The 18808-nt window shown below is 40.2% G+C and overlaps 1 protein-coding gene across 3 annotated transcripts in view; it reads right to left on the bottom strand.

Moving 5' to 3' along the window:
* The window catches only part of LOC117478721 (ras-specific guanine nucleotide-releasing factor RalGPS1-like), a 53254-nt gene that overhangs the window by 3192 nt on the left and 31254 nt on the right, over positions 1-18808 (bottom strand). For all 3 annotated transcript variants that reach the window (XM_034125624.1, XM_034125623.1, XM_034125625.1), the window contains exons 9-19: positions 9785-9922; positions 7091-7184; positions 6915-6982; positions 3903-4029; positions 2910-3061; positions 2699-2747; positions 2508-2588; positions 1800-1905; positions 1213-1305; positions 853-958; positions 671-762 (exon numbers count right to left, since the gene is read on the bottom strand). In XM_034125624.1, coding sequence (XP_033981515.1) covers positions 671-762; positions 853-958; positions 1213-1305; positions 1800-1905; positions 2508-2588; positions 2699-2747; positions 2910-3061; positions 3903-4029; positions 6915-6982; positions 7091-7184; positions 9785-9922 — 1106 coding nt within the window. The remainder of the gene's footprint in view (positions 1-670; positions 763-852; positions 959-1212; positions 1306-1799; positions 1906-2507; positions 2589-2698; positions 2748-2909; positions 3062-3902; positions 4030-6914; positions 6983-7090; positions 7185-9784; positions 9923-18808) is intronic.

Genomic DNA, 18808 nt, shown 5'->3' with positions numbered 1-18808 from the left:
TCTGGTGAACACATGATTTAAAGTTATTTTGTTATATTTAGCGATGAACAGGAACAGGAATATTGCTGAGAGAGTAAAAGAGGATGACTGACACCTTTATATTTCTGGGCTTACCCTGGATCTTTTCTTAAACGCAAGACATTGCTGAAGAAGGATGAAGTTATTTGCCGTCTGCACTGCAACTTTGATATGATGAATATATAAAATACTATTAAACAATGGACTACAAACTTTGTAAATGCCTATAACATGTAACCCACTACATACATCATTGACACGTTGCCCATTATCAACATCTCATTATGTCTTTCAAAGTCAATTAAGAATATGTTGCAAACACATATGTGGTAGCCTCTCGCACCGGTATATGATTGTTGTGTGTGTGTGTGTGTGTGTGTGTGTGTGTGTGTGTGTGTGTGGTGTGTGTGTGTGTGTGTGTGTGTGTGTGTGTGTGTGTGTGTGTGTGTGTGTGTGTGTGTGTGTGTGTGTGTGTGTGTGTGTGTGTGTGTGTGTGTGTGTGTGTGTGTGTGTGTGTGTGTTGTGTGTGTGTGTGTGTGTGTGTGTGTGTGTGTGTGTGTGTGTGTGTGTGTGTGTGTGTGTGTGTGTGTGTGTGTGTGTGTGTGTGTGTGTGTGTGTGTGTGTGTGTGTGTGTGTGTGTGTGTGAACCTACCTGAGGTCTGCTGCTCCGACACGCCTCCTCCAGGTTTTTGTGCCAGATGATGGCTGAGAACCTGGATCCGGTCTGGAACTTGTAAACATTTCCTGTGAAGAGACACAAGTTGTGATTCTCTGATGGACACAGGAAGAAGCAGGAGAGCTGTATGAGTGTGGGGGGGGGGGGGGGGAGCTGACCTTTATCGGGGTCGTTCAGCTGGAAGATGTTGGGTCTGGCCGGGTTGTCTGGCAGCACCACCATCCACCCCGTGACACACACCTTCTTACAGGGGCTGGACTTATACTGGAGCAAAGACATGAGCACAGAGGTCAGAACTACACACACTGTATCTGAATGAATGCAGAGGGGTGAATGGTACTGGTATGAAATGATACAAATGAAATAGAATAGAAATAGTGCCATAAGAGTCTATATACAAGTGATACATAATTTGTAAGTTGCAAACAGGTGATTGTTATGGACGTTCTAGTTCAGGTGTTTAACAGTCTTATGGTCTTAAGTCTAAAGGACTGTAAAAGGCATGAAAGCAAACTCACATGTTTTCTCTCAGAGGCCCTCAGAGCTTTGGCCCCAAAGAAAGTCAGAGTTGATCCAGACAGAGTGATCCAGAATCTGGTCCACGAAGACAACTGCGACAAAACAAAAACATATGATTCTGAAAACATCTCAATCACTCTTGTCGGAAAATGTATTTAGTTGATTTGTTTATAGTGTCGTGGACAGTCCCCGTTGATCAACTGTCACACAAAACAGTAAATGGAGCAGCTTTAGCTAACATTGCTAATTTCCAGCTGTTGTCCAGATGATAATAGACACAATACATCAACAGCATTAGTTATAAAGAAAGGATGAAAGACAAGTAGATACAGGCGGAAGGATAAAAGAGAACAATACAATGCAAACGTTCCTACATACATGTCACATATAGCACGTCACAATCACACAACATGTAACACACACGCCATGTCCAACACAGACTAGTGTGCGCAGGTGTAGTTCTCAGTGAAGCATGTTTTGACGTGAGCTGTAAAGGTGGTATGTGTATGTAATGTAATTCTCTTTGTTCACGTAGTCAACCATATTCGAGAGAAGTAGCTTCAATCTCAGTGAAATCGAAATGCACCTTGGGTTTGCGCCCCTCCTTCAGAAGGGTCTTCCTCCTCAGCGGTCCTTCAACAGTCACGTTGTCCTCCTCGCTGCAGCCGTAGCAGGAGTTGGCAGCGGAGGAGCTGAAGTTGTTGGAGAGGAGAGAAGAGATGCAAACACAATACATAACATAAGAAGAAGCTGAGACAGACTCCTACCTTAGAAGGATCCTGGAAGTCTTGGTACAGATAACCATGGAACAAAAAGTAGGAGCATGTCTGGTTCAAATGATATTATTATTTATATATCCTTAGTACATATAGTCAATCTAAAACATCCGTATTGACTCTAGTCGAGTTATATAAATATACTCACAACTAATATAGGACTAAAACCAACATGCAGAGGGCGCTACATTTCATTATGGGCCACATACAGACATGTGGATCTCCAATAAGACATGATAACAATAAGTACAAATGTATGTATTGCTACAAACTAGCATCACATTTCTGATATGCTTTAAAACGTGATTTTTTGTAAGGTTTTATCCGCTTTAAAAAAATAATAATTTGTGAACTGACAATTTAGAGATTTAGGAGAATACTAGTTTACTCATGTACCTGTAGCTAGTAAGTGGAATCTACAGCTCAGTAAGTAGAGTCAGAAATGACAGATGAGGTAAGTAAAACACATGAGTCTAACTCTTATCGCCCCATGAAGGTGAACTCTCCCTCTCACTGACCTGTAAACATAGCTGCGGCTCCGCGGGGAGTTTCGGAGAGGGACCCTCCAGTTGGGGCCCAGTGTGGCGTACATGCGGCCCCTGTTTGACACATGGTCACAGAGTATTAGCAGAACTCCTCAGTGTACTAGATATTCATTTGTCATTTGAAAGATTGATTAAAATGCTTTTATGTGATGTTTTGCTCTCACCTCTCCATTCCAGGAGACAGCTCCTCCCCAAAAGAGCTTTCACTGCTGCCTGTTATTACAAAAAGACACAGGACAAGTTTATTCTCTAGGTCTCATGTTTGTCATAAAGACACACACTAAACGTATAGATAAAATACATGTTTTTCTTCCTACACAGCTGTATTTGTGATGCACATAATAACCACAGTGATAATGGTACGGTATATCGTACCCATGGACAGGCCGTTGGACACAGAGTTGCTGTACGGGTCGTTCCTGGCCGGGCTGTTGGACTCTAAGAAGCTGTCGTCCAGCAGGTGGCGGGCTTTCTCAATGGGAAACGTGGCGCTCCTGCTCTCTGACATGCCGTACTGACACATCATACTGCACGCACACACACACACACACACACACACACACACACACACACACACACACACACACACACACACACACACACACACACACACACACACACACACACACACACACACACACACACACACACACACACACACACACACACACACACACACACCACACACACACACACACACACACACACACACACACACACACACACACACACACACACACACACACACACACACACACACACACACACACACACACACACACACACAGGGTTTCATTGAGGCGTGTTGAGAGCTTCTTGTTCTCCTTTCACTTTTCATATTTTATTAAATGAGATCAGACTCCACTTCCTTGTTGTTGCACAGAGCAAATGTGCAGTCTATATGCATAGTGTAAGTATATAAATACGACAGATATAAAAACCTTAGAGCATAGTACTGTAGGTATAACCACTCTAGTATAAATATTGAATACACTATAGAGGTAGGGGAAATATTTAGTTTTACTAAAACATCTTGTACTCCTCCTGGTATTAAAGTGCATACAACATTGTAGACATTTTGGATACGTTTAGTATATAATGTAGTTTTTATGCCCCCGGTTTCATTCGTTTTTTTTGTATTTTTTGTAGTAGTTCTGTGTTGGGAAGTAACTGTTTCTAAGCATAACATGTTTAAATGTACGTTTAATAAAAATGTTTTACAAGCATACAGAGATGATGAGGAAGACACACGTAGTAGTGCTCATGTTCTTCACCTCATGAAACACTTCCTAACTGAGCGGGTGCAGGTCAGACTTTAACATAAGGTTAGATAGATGTTGTATAACTCCCATCCTGAATATAACTCACTTGTTCCCCAGACTATGGCTCTTCCTGTGGTGAGAGGGCGGGGGGGTGGGGATCCGAAGCCCCACAGAGGTGTCAGGGCAGGTGGGCCGCCGGCTGTACCTCATGGAGGCCGACACCTCAGACAGACCTGGAACACACAAACAATCACACTGACTTACTAAACAATTACATTTGAAAATTATTACAACAGTACAAATGTGTGTGTGTGTGTGTGTGTGTGTGCGTGTGTGTGTGTGTGTGTGTGTGTGTGTGTGTGTGTGTGTGTATGTGTGTGCGTATGTGTGTGTGTGTGTGTGTGATCATGTTGATGTTGCAAATGAAGGGGCCGTGATGCAGGAAATAAGTGACATTTGTCATATATCATATCAAGGTCTTTTTAAAGTACCATGAACCTCATGTAGACTAGGAAGTGCTCCGAAAAGCTCCGACCCCTACACACACACACACACACACACACACACACACACACACACACACACACACACACACACACACACACACACACACACACACACACACACACACACACACACACACACACACACACACACACACACACACACACACACACACACACACACACACACACACAGCTGCATGTGATTGTATCTGCTGGCTAGCTTCGTGGGGAAACTGATAATGTGCTAAGGAATGTTCTCTGTTTAGAATCTTTCCCACAAACAAGAGGAAAAAGTTTACTCGTCCGCAATTTGGGAATCACGAAACATATGTGGTGAAGTGGAATTACAAGAACCCGTGATAATGAGTTCCCCTGCCTCACAACGCCTTAATCACTCCACTATTAGCTCGTTAAGACACACGCTAGTTCATGGTGGCTAAAGCTAGCAATCTGCACGCTCAGCAGAAGGGCACCAAGTTCTGAATACTTAACAAAACGTTTCAAATTGGAAATCAAAACTGGACTGGAACCAGGATGTCCAGAGGTGGGAAGTAACAAAGTACCCTTACTCAATTACTCTACAATTTTGAGGTACTTGTACTTAACGTATTTCCATTAAGTGCTAATTTATACTTCTACTCCACTACATTTAAAAAGAGAAACTCAATGCTACTTGATGCAACAATATTATGTAGACATGTCACATATATAAATATAATTATATACACACATAAAAGCCATTCTTCTGCACAATAATTACTTTTATATCTGTATACCTTAAGCACATTGTGTTAATAGTACTTTTACTTAAGTAAGTAAGTCTTTTGAATGCATGACGTTCACTGTAATGAAGTATTTTGACACTAATGTATTGGTACTTTTAAGTAAAGCATTTGAATACTTCTTCCACCTCTGCTGATTTCTCCCGTATTTAATAATTTTGACAACTGTTATTATAGAAGGAACCTCAGTAAACACTTCACATCCTAAAGTCTCATCAAAATGTCCGATATAAAATCCATAATGGCTTCTAACCCACCCAACAAACATCCATCCATATTTACACCTTACACACTCATTCAAACTTAGCCTACTCTCTTCAATATCTATATTAACAAACCGGACTCTTGGACAGTCTTCAAGTAGATAAGATCTACAGTTCCTCATTGCTAGAAAGCTCCAAACTGGGCACTGGACCTCACCTCCACCCGGCTAACATTATGATTATGAAATATTGCTGCAGTGAGACTGGGTTAGCTGCAGTGAGACTGGGTTAGCTGCAGTGAGACTGGGTTAGCTGCAGTGAGACTGGGTTAGCTGCAGTGAGACTGGGTTAGCTGCAGTGAGACTGGGTTAGCTGCAGTGAGACTGGGTTAGCTGCAGTGATTGGCTGTGGTCAGCTGTGATCGTTTATCGTTTTCTCTACTCACCAGGGTTCATACACTTTTTTACCAATTATTTTCCATGACTTCTCCATGACCTTTACCTAATTTTCCAAGACCAAAAAAATTACTCTTTCTTAGCGGTACCACTGAAAAATGTTTATTTTAACATGGTAAGCTGGAAAATAAGGTCTGCATATGAAACATGTTGTGCTTATCTAAAACAAATCAAATAGTAGGCTTACTAGCTCCTACAGGCTAAAGCCACTGTAGACTAGAGGGCGTGATTGTAAAAATCTCTCACCAGCAAAATACCTCGTCAGTAAAATGCCATTTTACGTGTCATTACTATACGATACAGTATTTATTATCGTTATAGTATTACTATTTCGGCAATTAGATAAAATATTAATTATATTTTATGCAACTTTGGTTACATTTCCATGACTTTGGGAAAAATATTGTTTTCCATAACTTTTCCAGGGCCCGGAATTTACATTTTGAATTTCCATGACTTTTCCAGGTTTTTAATGACCGTAAGAACCCTGACTCACATGTTGGGTAAATGTGGAGGCAATTTAAGAGCCAGAGATCCACCCAGTGCCTTTTCCCTCTTGTTTTGTTGCTTTGAGCTTTTGTTACTCGTTTTAACGACATGTATTTTACCTGACGTTTGTGTAAACCTGTTTTCTTTGACTCTGCCTGCTTCTGATTTTTGCGTTTGAGTCCATTCTGTCTGTACTGCTGTGACAGTTAAAGGTAGGGTAGGTAAGTTTGAGAAACCGGCTCGAGATACACTTTTTGTTATATTCCATGGAATGCTCTTAACATCCCGATAGCAATGAATATCTTAAGTGCTTTGACAAAAAATCCATAAAAAAATGTCATCTGTGGAAGCCGTAGTACTGTAAAAAGCACGACCAATCATTTTAGCTGGCCCGGCTAAAATAACTGGATGGCCTACCTGCCTGTCAGCCTTCCATCTGTGCACAAACTTATCTTGTGCCCTCATTGGTCATGTGCGCGTTCGTGTGTGTTGGAGGAGGGGCTCTGTAAGGAAGTGGCAGATTTTTTCCGGCTGTGTATTTTCAAATTTTAGCACACTCGAGCTGGTTTCTCCAAAATGACCTACCCCACCTTTAAACTAATAGTATTAATAAAAACAAAATAGGTGATTCCAATAAACAAAGAAGGAACAACAGCAGAGTTTGTAATCAGTGTGCGTCTTACCTGCCAGGTCTTCTTTAGAGGAAGCGATGCGAGGTGAACTGTTGCCAGGTTCAATCTTTAGAGACAGCCTGCAACACAAAGGGTTTCCTCAGTTTGATTACAGTCAGGAAAGGATGCAGAATGAAGTGAAGGTTGACAGAGTTTTTAGGTGATGTCTTGGTTATTTTGGAGCTTACTTGAAGTTGTCATCCTCTACAAACTTCTGGAGTTCCTCGATGTAGCGAACTGACAGCAGATACTTCTGGACATGAGGCAGAGTCACCAAGTAATCTGAAGGAACAAAGGATAGGAGATAAAACACTCAATCTGAGCATCCGCATGTAGTATGTAATATAAGGAATCACATATTATACAAAGTAAGAAAGTATATATGCACAGACATTGACTCAGTGATGATAGACACACAACATTTACAACTAGAAGTGGAATATAGTGAATACAAATGTCATGAAGCAAGTGAAATATATACAGTATTATGTAACGTTTCTGGATTAAGATGTCTAAGAACGAATGCACCTATGATTTGCCATGCAGTTTTTGGTGCTTGGTGGTTTTGAACTGTATGATTTAACCGGATAAGGGATTTATCGGATGTCTTGAAACAAGCTGAGCAAACGTAGTCTTTAGCTTGTATTTAGTCAGAAACAATTGTGATTATGCTGTGTTAGGAGTTGTTGGGAGGTGAAATGTTTACAGTGTAGTATGTGCAATCGAGAAGGTTAAATAGGGAAAGTGCATTATGTGTAAATAGGTATGGACACAATAGGGATATGTGCAATTTGACAGACACTATGCATAGGTGCAATAGGGAAAGTGCAATATTTGATTTGTGTATGAATGCAGTAGGGAAAGTGCAATATTTGATTATGTATGAATGCAATAGGGATATGTGCAATAGGGAAAGTGCAATATTTGATTATGTATGAATGCAGTAGGGAAAAGTGCAATATTTGATTATGTATGAATGCAATAGGGATATGTGCAATATTTGATTATGTATGAATGCAATAGGGAAAGTGCAATATTTGATTATGTATAAATACAATAGGGAAAAGTGCAATATTTGATTATGTATGTGCAATAGTGATATGTGCAATAGGGAAAGTTCTGTACCTGTGTGTTTCTTGTTTGTTTCTTTGCCATGTGATATGTGATCTCTGTTCTGTATCTATGACTGATTGACCTGAATGTTTTATATTTATTATCTCGATGCCCAAGACAAATTTCTCCTAAGGGAGACAATAAAGCTCTATCTTATCTTATTCCCTATGGCCTGTGTTAACCGGGGACACTCAAATATTTAACAAGAAACTGCCTTATTCTGTGTTTTTATGCTTTAATCACTGGGTCTGCTTGTTTTAGAGAGGAGGAGACCTCTGCTGACAACTCAGCATGTGGTAAAAGAAACTCCTGAACGATGGGATAGTAGACACACAACATTTACAACTGGACGTGGAATATAGTGAATACAAATGTCATGAAGCAAGTGAAATATATCGAGTATTATGTAACATTTCTGGATTAAGATGTCGAAGAACTACTACACCTATGATTTGTCATGCAGTTTTTGGTGCTTGGTGGTTTTGAACTGTGTGATTTAAGGGATTTAAGTCATCGGACGTCTTGAAACAACCTGAGCTAACTTGTATTCCATATGGCCTGTGTTACCCGGGGAAACTCCAATGTTTAACAAGAAACTGCCTTATTCTGTGTTTTTAAGCTTTAATAAGTGGGTGTGCTTATTTTAGAGAGGAGGAGACCTCTGCTGATAACTTGGCTTCCAGTAAAAAAAACTCCTGAACGATGGCATATTGAGTAATCAGAAGAAAAAGCTGAAGATCCTTTAACTCGCAGTGGCTCCAATGCTGCTGATTCAGTGCTTTTACCAGCTTTATTCATCAGGCCTGTTTGTCTTGGACAGAAGAAGAACCCATACAAATATCATTTTAATATCTTTGCTATACAGGAAAAGTAACCTGCATGTGTTTCATATAAACTGGAATGACTGCACGAAATGGTGTATGTGAGTTCAATCAAAAAGCCTATTTTAACCACAAGCATGATCATTTATTCCAAAGTATGAGACAGTTAATGTTCATGTTCATCACATTCTGTTATCATGTGATGATGGGCACCTTGTAGTTCTGAGGATTAACACCTGAGGAAGTTTCTCCTGCTGAAATATGACGTGGGAGACTACCGATTTGATGTTTCAATAGTATGTGCAAAACGCTGCATTAAAGGGGACCTATCATGCAAAATGCACTTTTGTACGTCTTTTATACATGAATATGTGTCCCCGGTGTTCCAGGGAACTCACCAAGTGTTAGAAAACACAACCCTCTCTATTTTCCTCCATACCCAAATCTCTAAAAAAGGGGCTGCAACGGATCTGATAAAAACTGATCCAGATTTGAACACTGTCCTGACGTCAGGACGGTGGCGCTACGGCTATTGGGCCAACTCCACCAATCAGGAGGAGACAGCCACGGCCATTGCCGTTCGAAAGCGCTGGAGACGCTGTAGTACATATGCCAGGCCTGTAGATGGTGCTGTTGCTCACAGAATCAACCCTTGCTAAAACAGATCTAAAAATTGTCAAATTGAGCGAAATGAGGCATGGCTAAAATGCATGATCGGTTTGGTATTTTGAAAAAATAAAAGTATAAATATGCTTTACATAGGTATGGTCCTACACTATATTATTCAAATATAGCATGATAGATCCACTTTAAATAACTAAAACACGATCACATGGGACAGAAGTTGTTGTGACCCTAACTTGCAGACTTCCAGTATCTTAATAGTAGTAAAAAAACATGTGTTGTATTCCCATCACTCTATGGTCTCTAGTGTAATCAGATTCTTACCATAGCTGCAGGACACCTGCAGGTCGGAGATGACCCTCAGGAGGTTGTTCATCTTATTGGTCCGCTGCTCCGTCTCGATGATGCTGTCTGAAGCAGGATAGGCTGAGTCGATGTAGATCATGTCCAACAGGTAGATCCCTGCAGGAGACAAGACACAACATCCTTAACAATCCCAGCACTGACACGAGCTTTGCTTTGACAAAGTGCTCACTTATGCAATGCAGTTCTGAAGACGAGAGCAATGAATCAAATGTAAACACACCCATTCATTTTAATGACAGAACATCTGGATTTGGGAGACGTTACGCACACACTGACACACATTGTTATTGTTACACACTGGGGCCTTTCATGATTCAAATTAGCAACAGCAGATCAGTGATGTATGAATAAACAGAGCAAGCTTGTAAGTCATACAGGTATGTATAATACTGAACATCTGTAATACATATACTTGTGGATACTTTTTTTGTGTGAAAAGATCATTCATGCTGAAGGGTTGCATGTCTGATTTCTTGCGTCTAATACCAGAACAGGAGGAAAAACCACAAACACATCAAATGTATCGTGTTGTAAAAACAACCTGGAAAACATCACTTTAGTCTCACACTTTCCTATAATTTGTCTTAATTACTGTGTATAAACAGTTACTAAATACCAGACTGGAAACTCACTCTGAGCCTCACCGGGGCGAACCACACTTTTTGAATAAATAAACACAGAATATGATGTTACACACCAAATGGTTTTGTAAAATGTCCAACATATTACCGTTAAAAACCACAGCACATGACTAAAACTATGATTTAAGATTTTTGCATAGATTAACTCATTCTGTACGAGTTAGTCGGACATCTGCATTTACAGTACATGTTTCCTTTGGCCGGATTACAAGTCAAATTAGAAATCAGACCTGGTTTTCCAAGGATACTTTTGGTTAGCTGTACTCAGGTCCAGAGGGAGCTGTTCATACATCAGAAGCTGTTTAGTAACTGGCAGGCAAAAATATGTTTAGCAGTGATCTAACAATTAACAGCTTGCTGGCTAACAGCTTTCTCACACCAAAACATGGATGAATCCTATTTCTCATGTTCAAGCGAGACAAAAGGCTTCACAGACTCTCACTCGCCCACACATTATTCTGAGTTTGAACACTACACCATCTTGGTTTCTGCATGGTCCCATGTGTTGAAATTGCTGCAGGGCTAATTAAGCATAACGGTGTAAGTTTAGCTGCCATTATCACAGAGACTCCAGAACTAGAGTGGTTACTTCCAGTGACTGCTTACAGAGACAATGAAGTAAAGATATGCATTGAAGAAGGATTCATTTATATCAATGGGTTTAAATTCAGGATTTTGTGGTTGTGTGATCGCTTTACCTTGCTCACTCGTTTTGAATTCATGTTTTTGTAGTTGTGTGTGAGTTTTGTGAGAAATCCTAAGCTCTGCGCCCTACAGTACACTGTCAACCCACCCCTTTTCATAACTCACAAACCATATATTGTTGACATTTACAGAAGCAATCATAGCTCCATCTATGTGCGTCCTTGCATGCATGCACATACGTGGATGAAGTGATTGTGAAATGTGCGCTTGTTTTATATTTCATTCCGTTTTGCTTCGGTTTAAACTTTATTACAGACACATCATTACTGACTGATGCATAATCATTGTTAGCTGAAGTTTCAATGGTAGTAGACTATTCCACTTGAGAGCCAGGCTCCTTCTGATGCAGTTTATCAGATAATAAAATTACACTTATCTGACACTTATCCAAAGCGACTGACAGTAAGTGCAATAAACCATAATAATTCAAACTAAGGACATCAAGAAAAGTGCTGACATTCACTTCAAAACAAGCAAGACTATTGTAATTGCTGGTGCATAGGTTGAACTCTTAAGTTCTTAAGTCATTAAAATGTGTAATTGCCAAGGTACTCAATAATTAATCAATAGATTCAGTTTGTTTCTCTGTGGGAATCTCCAACTGTGTGCGTTCAGTTTGATAAGTAGAGAGCAGATGTAGAAGCCCTACAGACCCATATCTCCCAAACAGGGAATACGTTAGAATGTACAGTGGGTGCACAAGTTACAAAGGCCTCTCCTGGCTTATGGAAACTAGGAAACACACACCTACAGTACAGGGCTCCTTTTAACATTTACCAAGACTTTACTGTGCACAAGGCTACCATAAGCTGAGGTTAATTTAACTGAACATTTAACAGGAGGTAAGAGATGTAGGAATCCTAAGTGGGCAGTATGTATTGGCTCCAGATCACTGAACTTCTCTGGTGAAATACCCATTACCTCAGTTCTTCCATTAGGCAGTGCATGTCTCATGTGGTGGTAACCATGCACTGGAGAACATTATTACAAATATCCACTCATGCATCATTATGATTTAAATGGAGGACTGGCAGAGTTTAAGTCTACACAAGTACCAACTGCATGTTAATCAATATCAGCTGTAGATGGTTGGTGGGCCACACATGTAGAATGAACTAAGTAAAAAAGGTGTAAATAGGTGTCTGTTTATAATGACTTTAAGTTAGGCTGGAGGGCTGGATTACCAACACGTCAATATGGTACCCAATGTTGAAGCCCTGTGTTGTGAATGGGCCTTTTGTCAAGGCCTAGTTTAAAAAACTTAATTACTGTTTTTTAATATCCCTTTCCTCTGCGCAGCCTTCCTGTCCTGGGCTGAGCATTATTCATGCCAGTTTTGAAAGGTTTCCAGTCAGGATGCATTCCATTGAGATAAACAAGATGTTTTTTGTATAAGAACTTGGCAAGGATATTCACTTTACTAAGTTTCCTTAAGAAATTCAGTTATTTCTGAGCTATATTCACCAAGATGGAGATGTGTGATGATCAGTTTGGCAGTAAGTCGTTCTCTGAACACCTCTCTGAAAGGTTGTTTATTTCCTCTCAATGATGGTAGTGTCATCTGAAATGTTGCAAGGATTCTCTTCATGTTGAGAGCTGCAGTCATGTGTGCACAGTGTAAACACGAAGGGTCCGAGTACATAGCCCTGAGGGACTCCGGTGTTCAACACTTTAGTGGAAGAATCTCAATAAAACTGCTAATTTTCACACATGTCAGTTATCCTTTAAGTCCAAAGAAGAACGCCAAGTATACTTAACAGAAAGACATCTGCAGAGGCACGAAGCCAGTTTGAGTCATCAACTTGAGAATGGATTTAAGCTTCTTGATCTGGGTCATATGAGGGAAGAAATTAGTTGTCAGTCCATCATTTAACTTTAAACGTACATTTATTGATCCCATTGCGTCCACTTGGAGTTAATCTCCACATTGGCCAGCTCATAACAATAAACTCAAACACGAAAATGGAGTTTCACACTTGTTAAATACCAGTAAATACTTTATCACCCCATGTATTAATATCTACTCTTGTAAAACATTACGGCTAGCAGGCCTTGTTCATTCCATAAGCATGTGTTTCCATTGGACTCTCTTCAGACAGCAGTTTTACAATCATTTCTCGCTTATTTCATCTCAGTCTGGTGGTATCCCATAATTATGTTCTCACTATAATCCTGCGGTTTCTTTTCTTTTTTCTTTTTGAAGGAAAAAAGGCTACTGATCTGTTCCCAAAGCAGCCTTAAATGAAATCCACCCATGCTTTGTATTTTGATCCACAAACAAAGGCAAGAACAGACATGGTTCAAGGAAGACAATTTTCTCTTAGAGTGATTACGAGACTTTTTATTTTATTGTCTGGACATGTTTAAGTGGATACGTCAGAAATGAAGCTGGGATACGATGTGGAAGATGGAGAAAGAAATAGCATTTTAATAGGGCTTTGGAAAAGACCAGGTGGGGATGCTGGGGAATGTGCGGTCATAAAATTCACAGGACTCCAATAAACTGATGAGCCATACTGCACCTGTGAAAACTGTTGAAGTACGGCAAAGAAAAGGGTTAATATAAATGTAATTGGTATATTTGACTGGAGGTGTACTGTGTGTGTGTGTGTGTGTGTGTGTGTGTGTGTGTGTGTGTGTGTGTGTGTGTGTGTGTGTCTTTATGTATGTGTGTGTATGTATGTGTGTACCTATCAGTGTGTATGTATGTATGTGTGTCTGTCACTGTGAATGTCTGTGTGTGTGTGTATGTATGTGTGTACCTATCAGTGGGTATGTATGTATGTATGTCTGTCACTGTGAATGTCTGTGTGTGTGTGTGTGTGTGTGTCTAAATCTAAATATTGGGGACAACTGAATCAATTTATCTTTTTTAATACAAAATGAATCTTTAAAAATGTTAAGACATTATTGCAACATGAGAAAAATATTAATCTCGCCTTTTTTAAATCCTTATCTAGAAAGCGGTACTTAAAGAAAATGGTGGTAGGTTTATCAATGAGGATTATACTTCATCTATTATTCACGTATGTTCTTCAAATGTTTTTATATATCTGTAGTATATATATATTTTCCTTTTAATAGAGTGTGTGTAGCTGTGTGTGTTCGTGTGTATGTTGTTCTGTGTGTCTGTGTCGGCTTGTATATGTGTATTTTTGTTCGTAGGTGTAAGCTTGCGTGTGTGAAGGCTATATTGTGGATCTTAAAAAATTAATTTGGCTGCTTTCTCAATCTTTCCAAACTGCGATCCAACAGAACACATTACATCAGCCCTTTTAAAAGTCATGCAACATGGAAATTAGTAATCTTTAATTTGAGGTTCTGCAACTAAAATACACTTCTGTTTTATACCCTATGACGACTAGTAGCATATGTTCAGTGAGACAACATCTATACCCTCACCACTGAGACTAGGGCAAAGTGATTAGAAGCTTTTATTGTGTTCATGATAACAGATGTTTCGTATCTTTTACCTGATTAAAAGGATTTTAGTCATGAGTCGTGCATTTGAAAAACGATGGTGCACTTACGGTGTGGCACATGCCAGAAAACGCCTCCCTCTACTGTCCAGATACATTTTAACGATTGCAATGAGTTATTATTGGACAGCTTCAGCTATAATGGCTGTGTGTGTTGATTGATCAAAAGCTTGACTGCTGTCCTGACAAAGCTATTTCCTAGATGCTATTTTCCAGTCTTGCTTTCTTGGCGTACGGATCGCCCCCTGCTTAATGTCACAGACGCTTTTCTGTCTCTGGATCCACCGTCCGCTGGCTGGCCTTCATGCAACCTGGACAGCGGTCTTCCATTGTGAGGACGAAGGACACCTCAGATACTGTATCTGGCTCCAATTTGACATTAAAGCTATTCAATTCTTTCAACATATAAGAGCCACAGCATGAGGTCACTGCACGATCACAGCTGCAGTTTCAGTCATTGATAAAAGTCTCTGCTCCATCCATAAAAACGATTGTGCTGCCCTCTAGAACGTTTTTGATACGGTCGATCATAAAATCATACTCGGCAAGCTACAGTCCATAGGTCTGAATGAAATAGCCATCTCATGTTATTCATTTACAAAGCGTGTCTGCTTCCAAACAATCTTACATTGGTTCTTTCATTGAAATAACAAGAGTAATGAAGTGCGCTAATGTTCGTAGAAGTGGTTTCAGGTACTATGCACCTTTTAAAGGGGCCCTATTCTGCTCATTTCCAGGTTCATATTTGTATTTTGTTCCTTTACGCAGCGGCGTGCGTTGAAGCTTGCCAGCGGGCGTGTCTGAAACTCGACCAACAACCAATCACATGAATCTCCCGCCCCGGACACACAAGCACGCGGTTTGATTGGCTAGAGCTTGTACTGGCATATGATTTGATTGGCTGACGCTTCCGCCGAAGCTTCAAAAGTTGAACATTGCGCTACGCGAGCAAAGCGAAGCAACGCTCCCACAATGCAGTTCGGCAAAGCGTGAGGTCACCCCATCCAAAGTGAATGGGCATAAGCGTTGAAGCTTCAACGCACGCCGCCGTGTGGACGGGCCGTTACTCTGACATGTCTCCATGCTTTAATGTTCAAAAAGCTATTCATTTTTCTCATACTTCCTGTGCTGCAGCACCTCTTTTCACCCTCTGTCTGAAACCAGAGCCCAGTCTGCTCTGATTGGTTAGCTGGCCGGCTCTGTTGTGATAATAAGTAATAATATGGCCCCTTTAAATGGAATGTTCTCCCAACAAACAATATGTTAGTGATGTGCAGGTCAGGGTTTTTTATGACCTGAATAAATCATCCACCCAGACAACTTTATCCATCACAGTAGCATCAGGATGTTATGCCACTAACTGGAGTGAGCCTTCATCATTAATGATCGTACACGAAATGTACAAGATGTGCCAACATGTAAAACTGTACAGGCTCAACTGATGAGGGTATGATGGAAACCATTTGTGGAAATATTGGGTAGCACCTCAGGAAGTGTTTGGCCGTATTTCAAAAACATTTAAGCTGCCCAGAAATGATTAAAGAAATAGGACGTTGGCAAAATAACTAATTGTAAAAAAGACGTAAAAAACTGAAATGAAGCGCCAATGAAAATAAGCGTTCACATACAGATGTAGACAACATGTTGTTAGAAACTGCTAATCTTTCCTAAATCTTGGCTGAAAACCTTTCCACTGCCTGTTGCATTCTTCTCCATGAGACACCCTGATTCCACTGAGATATTGGCTGTCCATGATATCAGCTGTGCTGGCAGATCCAACTTAGTTATTACATCTGCATAACACGACACAAAATGCCTTACAAATATTTATGGATGATGTCATCCCAACAGAAACGAAGTCTAGTGTGTAATGTGTTTCAGCTGGGCTCCGTCTGCAGAGCTTTACTTCCTGTCTCCCTGCTTCTTTGACGCTCAGCGAAACCCACTGAAAAAACTGAAAGGTTGACTTTAATTAAATGTATTATGTCAACAGATTTCACATCACTGTATTAGGTTAGTTGAAAGCAATAACATTAAGTTAAAATATTAGGTTCAACTTAATATTATTGCCTATTACAGTGATGTGAAATCTGTTGACATAATACATTTAATTAAAGTCAACGTTTTCGTTTCTTCAGTGTGTGTCCATCAAATGCTTGCACATTCAGACAGTATGCAATCCTGCTGCTTCACAAGTGATGCAGATCCTTTAACAAAGAAACCTGGGAGACCTGTTACCGGATTTAATTGCTGCTGCACACCAATCATACTTGTCTGGCAAACCTTTAACCATTTTCCACTTAAATTAGCTTTGTTTGAGTTCCATGCTGGGGCTAGTTTTGGTTTGGAGATTGGTCAACTTGTGGATTTCCTAAAAACCCATTTGCTTTTCCACTAACTAGAGTCTGATAGGCGCCACGTCATGACATCGCCGTTTAGCTCGCCGCTTTTCCAAGCAATGCCACCACCAATTTTCCTCACAATGACAACAATGACAGACTACGGCAAAACTGGGCTCATGTTGCTTTTATACTGTACTTACAAAGCCAGATTAAATTGCAAGCAAAACTCTTCCAGTAACTTTCTACTCTTCAACACACTCCCCATGAACTGATGTTGCTCACTTTAATACTGACTTTGATGTAAGCACCTCTTAGATATTGGTGCTAGCAGGGCAGTGAGTTATTGCCCATTTCGTACCAGGTTTTGGGGCTGGTGAGCTGGCGCCTTTGCAGTGGAAACACGATAAAACTGTTTAGGAATCGGGATCCAGCTCCAAACCAGCTCTAAAACTGCCTCCATGGAAAAGCACTGTTGATCTTCTTTGGTGCCTCTTTCAATTATTTGTTAAAAGTGTATACTACAGTATACCCTGCATCACTCAGTTAATGTAGCTGCTTTCTGATCTCCTGCAAAAGCTAGCAAATTAACTATTTCTGAACAACATGATTATCCTAAAGACACTTTTGGTATACATTGTTATTGCTACCAAAACGATTGATAAATAATGTTAAATTCGGTTAAAGTTTAGAGTAAAATACCAAAGACATCATAATATGCTTTCTGTGTCTTTTCAAATCAAATCAAGTTTTATTTATATAGCACATTTTTAAATGATTTTTGGTCGAGCCAAAGTGCTGTACATATAATTAGTGTCTATGTTTTGTGTAGCTGTACGTACCTGTCACTGTGTATGGATGTGTGTATACTGCAGGTGTATGTGTGTGTGTGTGTGTGTGTGTGTGTGTGTGTGTGTGTGTGTGTGTGTGTGTGTGTGTGTATGTGTGAATATCTGTGTGTGTTTGTGCCCGTCAGTGTGCCTGTATGTGTGTGTGTGTGTATGTATGTGTGTACCTATCATTGTGTATGTATGTGTGTCTGTCACTGTGTGTGTGTGTGTGTGTGTGTGTGTGTGTGTGTGTGTGTGAATATCTGTGTGTGTTTGTGCCCGTCAGTGTGTCTGTATGTATGTGTGTGTGTGTGTGTGTGTGTGTGTGTGTGTATGTATGTATGTGTGTACCTATCAGTTTGTATGTATGTGTGTCTGTCACTGTGTGTGTGTGTATGTGTATGTGTATGTGTGTGTGTGTGTGTGAATATCTGTGTGTGTTTGTGCCCGTCAGTGTGTCTGTATTTATGTGTGTGTGTGTGTGTATGTATGTGTGTACCTATCTGTGTGTGTGTGTATGTGTATGTGTGTGTGTGTGTGTGTGTGTGTGTGTGTGTGTGTGTGTGTGTATGTTCAAAGTTTAGAGTAAAATACCAAAGACATCATAATATGTTTTCTGCTATTTTCTTGATTTGATAAGTTATATGTTGTTTCCTCACCGTTGTCTGTATACTCTAATTATAACTTTTCTTAGGTGATATTATCCTTTTTACATTCATGCAATCAGAGCATACTGATTTGAATGAAACCTCTCTGATTGGAAAGTCTGGTGAGTGTCTTTCCTTACATGTTCAGTCATGGCCTTCCTCCTCATACTAATTCTAAGCCAATGTAAAACGCATCACTTCCTGAAGGCTCATGAAAGACCATCCAAGCGCCATCTGTTTAGTCCAGTAAAGTAAGTAATGCATTGCTCCATCGGTCAGAAACAGTCATGACTGTCCTCCAGTGTGTTCTGTTTTCCTGACTACCTGTCGGCCATGATGAG

Source organism: Trematomus bernacchii, unplaced genomic scaffold, assembly GCF_902827165.1.
Source record: "Trematomus bernacchii unplaced genomic scaffold, fTreBer1.1, whole genome shotgun sequence".
Lineage (NCBI taxonomy): Eukaryota > Metazoa > Chordata > Actinopteri > Perciformes > Nototheniidae > Trematomus > Trematomus bernacchii.
The sequence above is the reverse complement of the archived record's forward strand: the minus strand, read 5'-3'. Positions and strand labels throughout refer to the sequence as shown.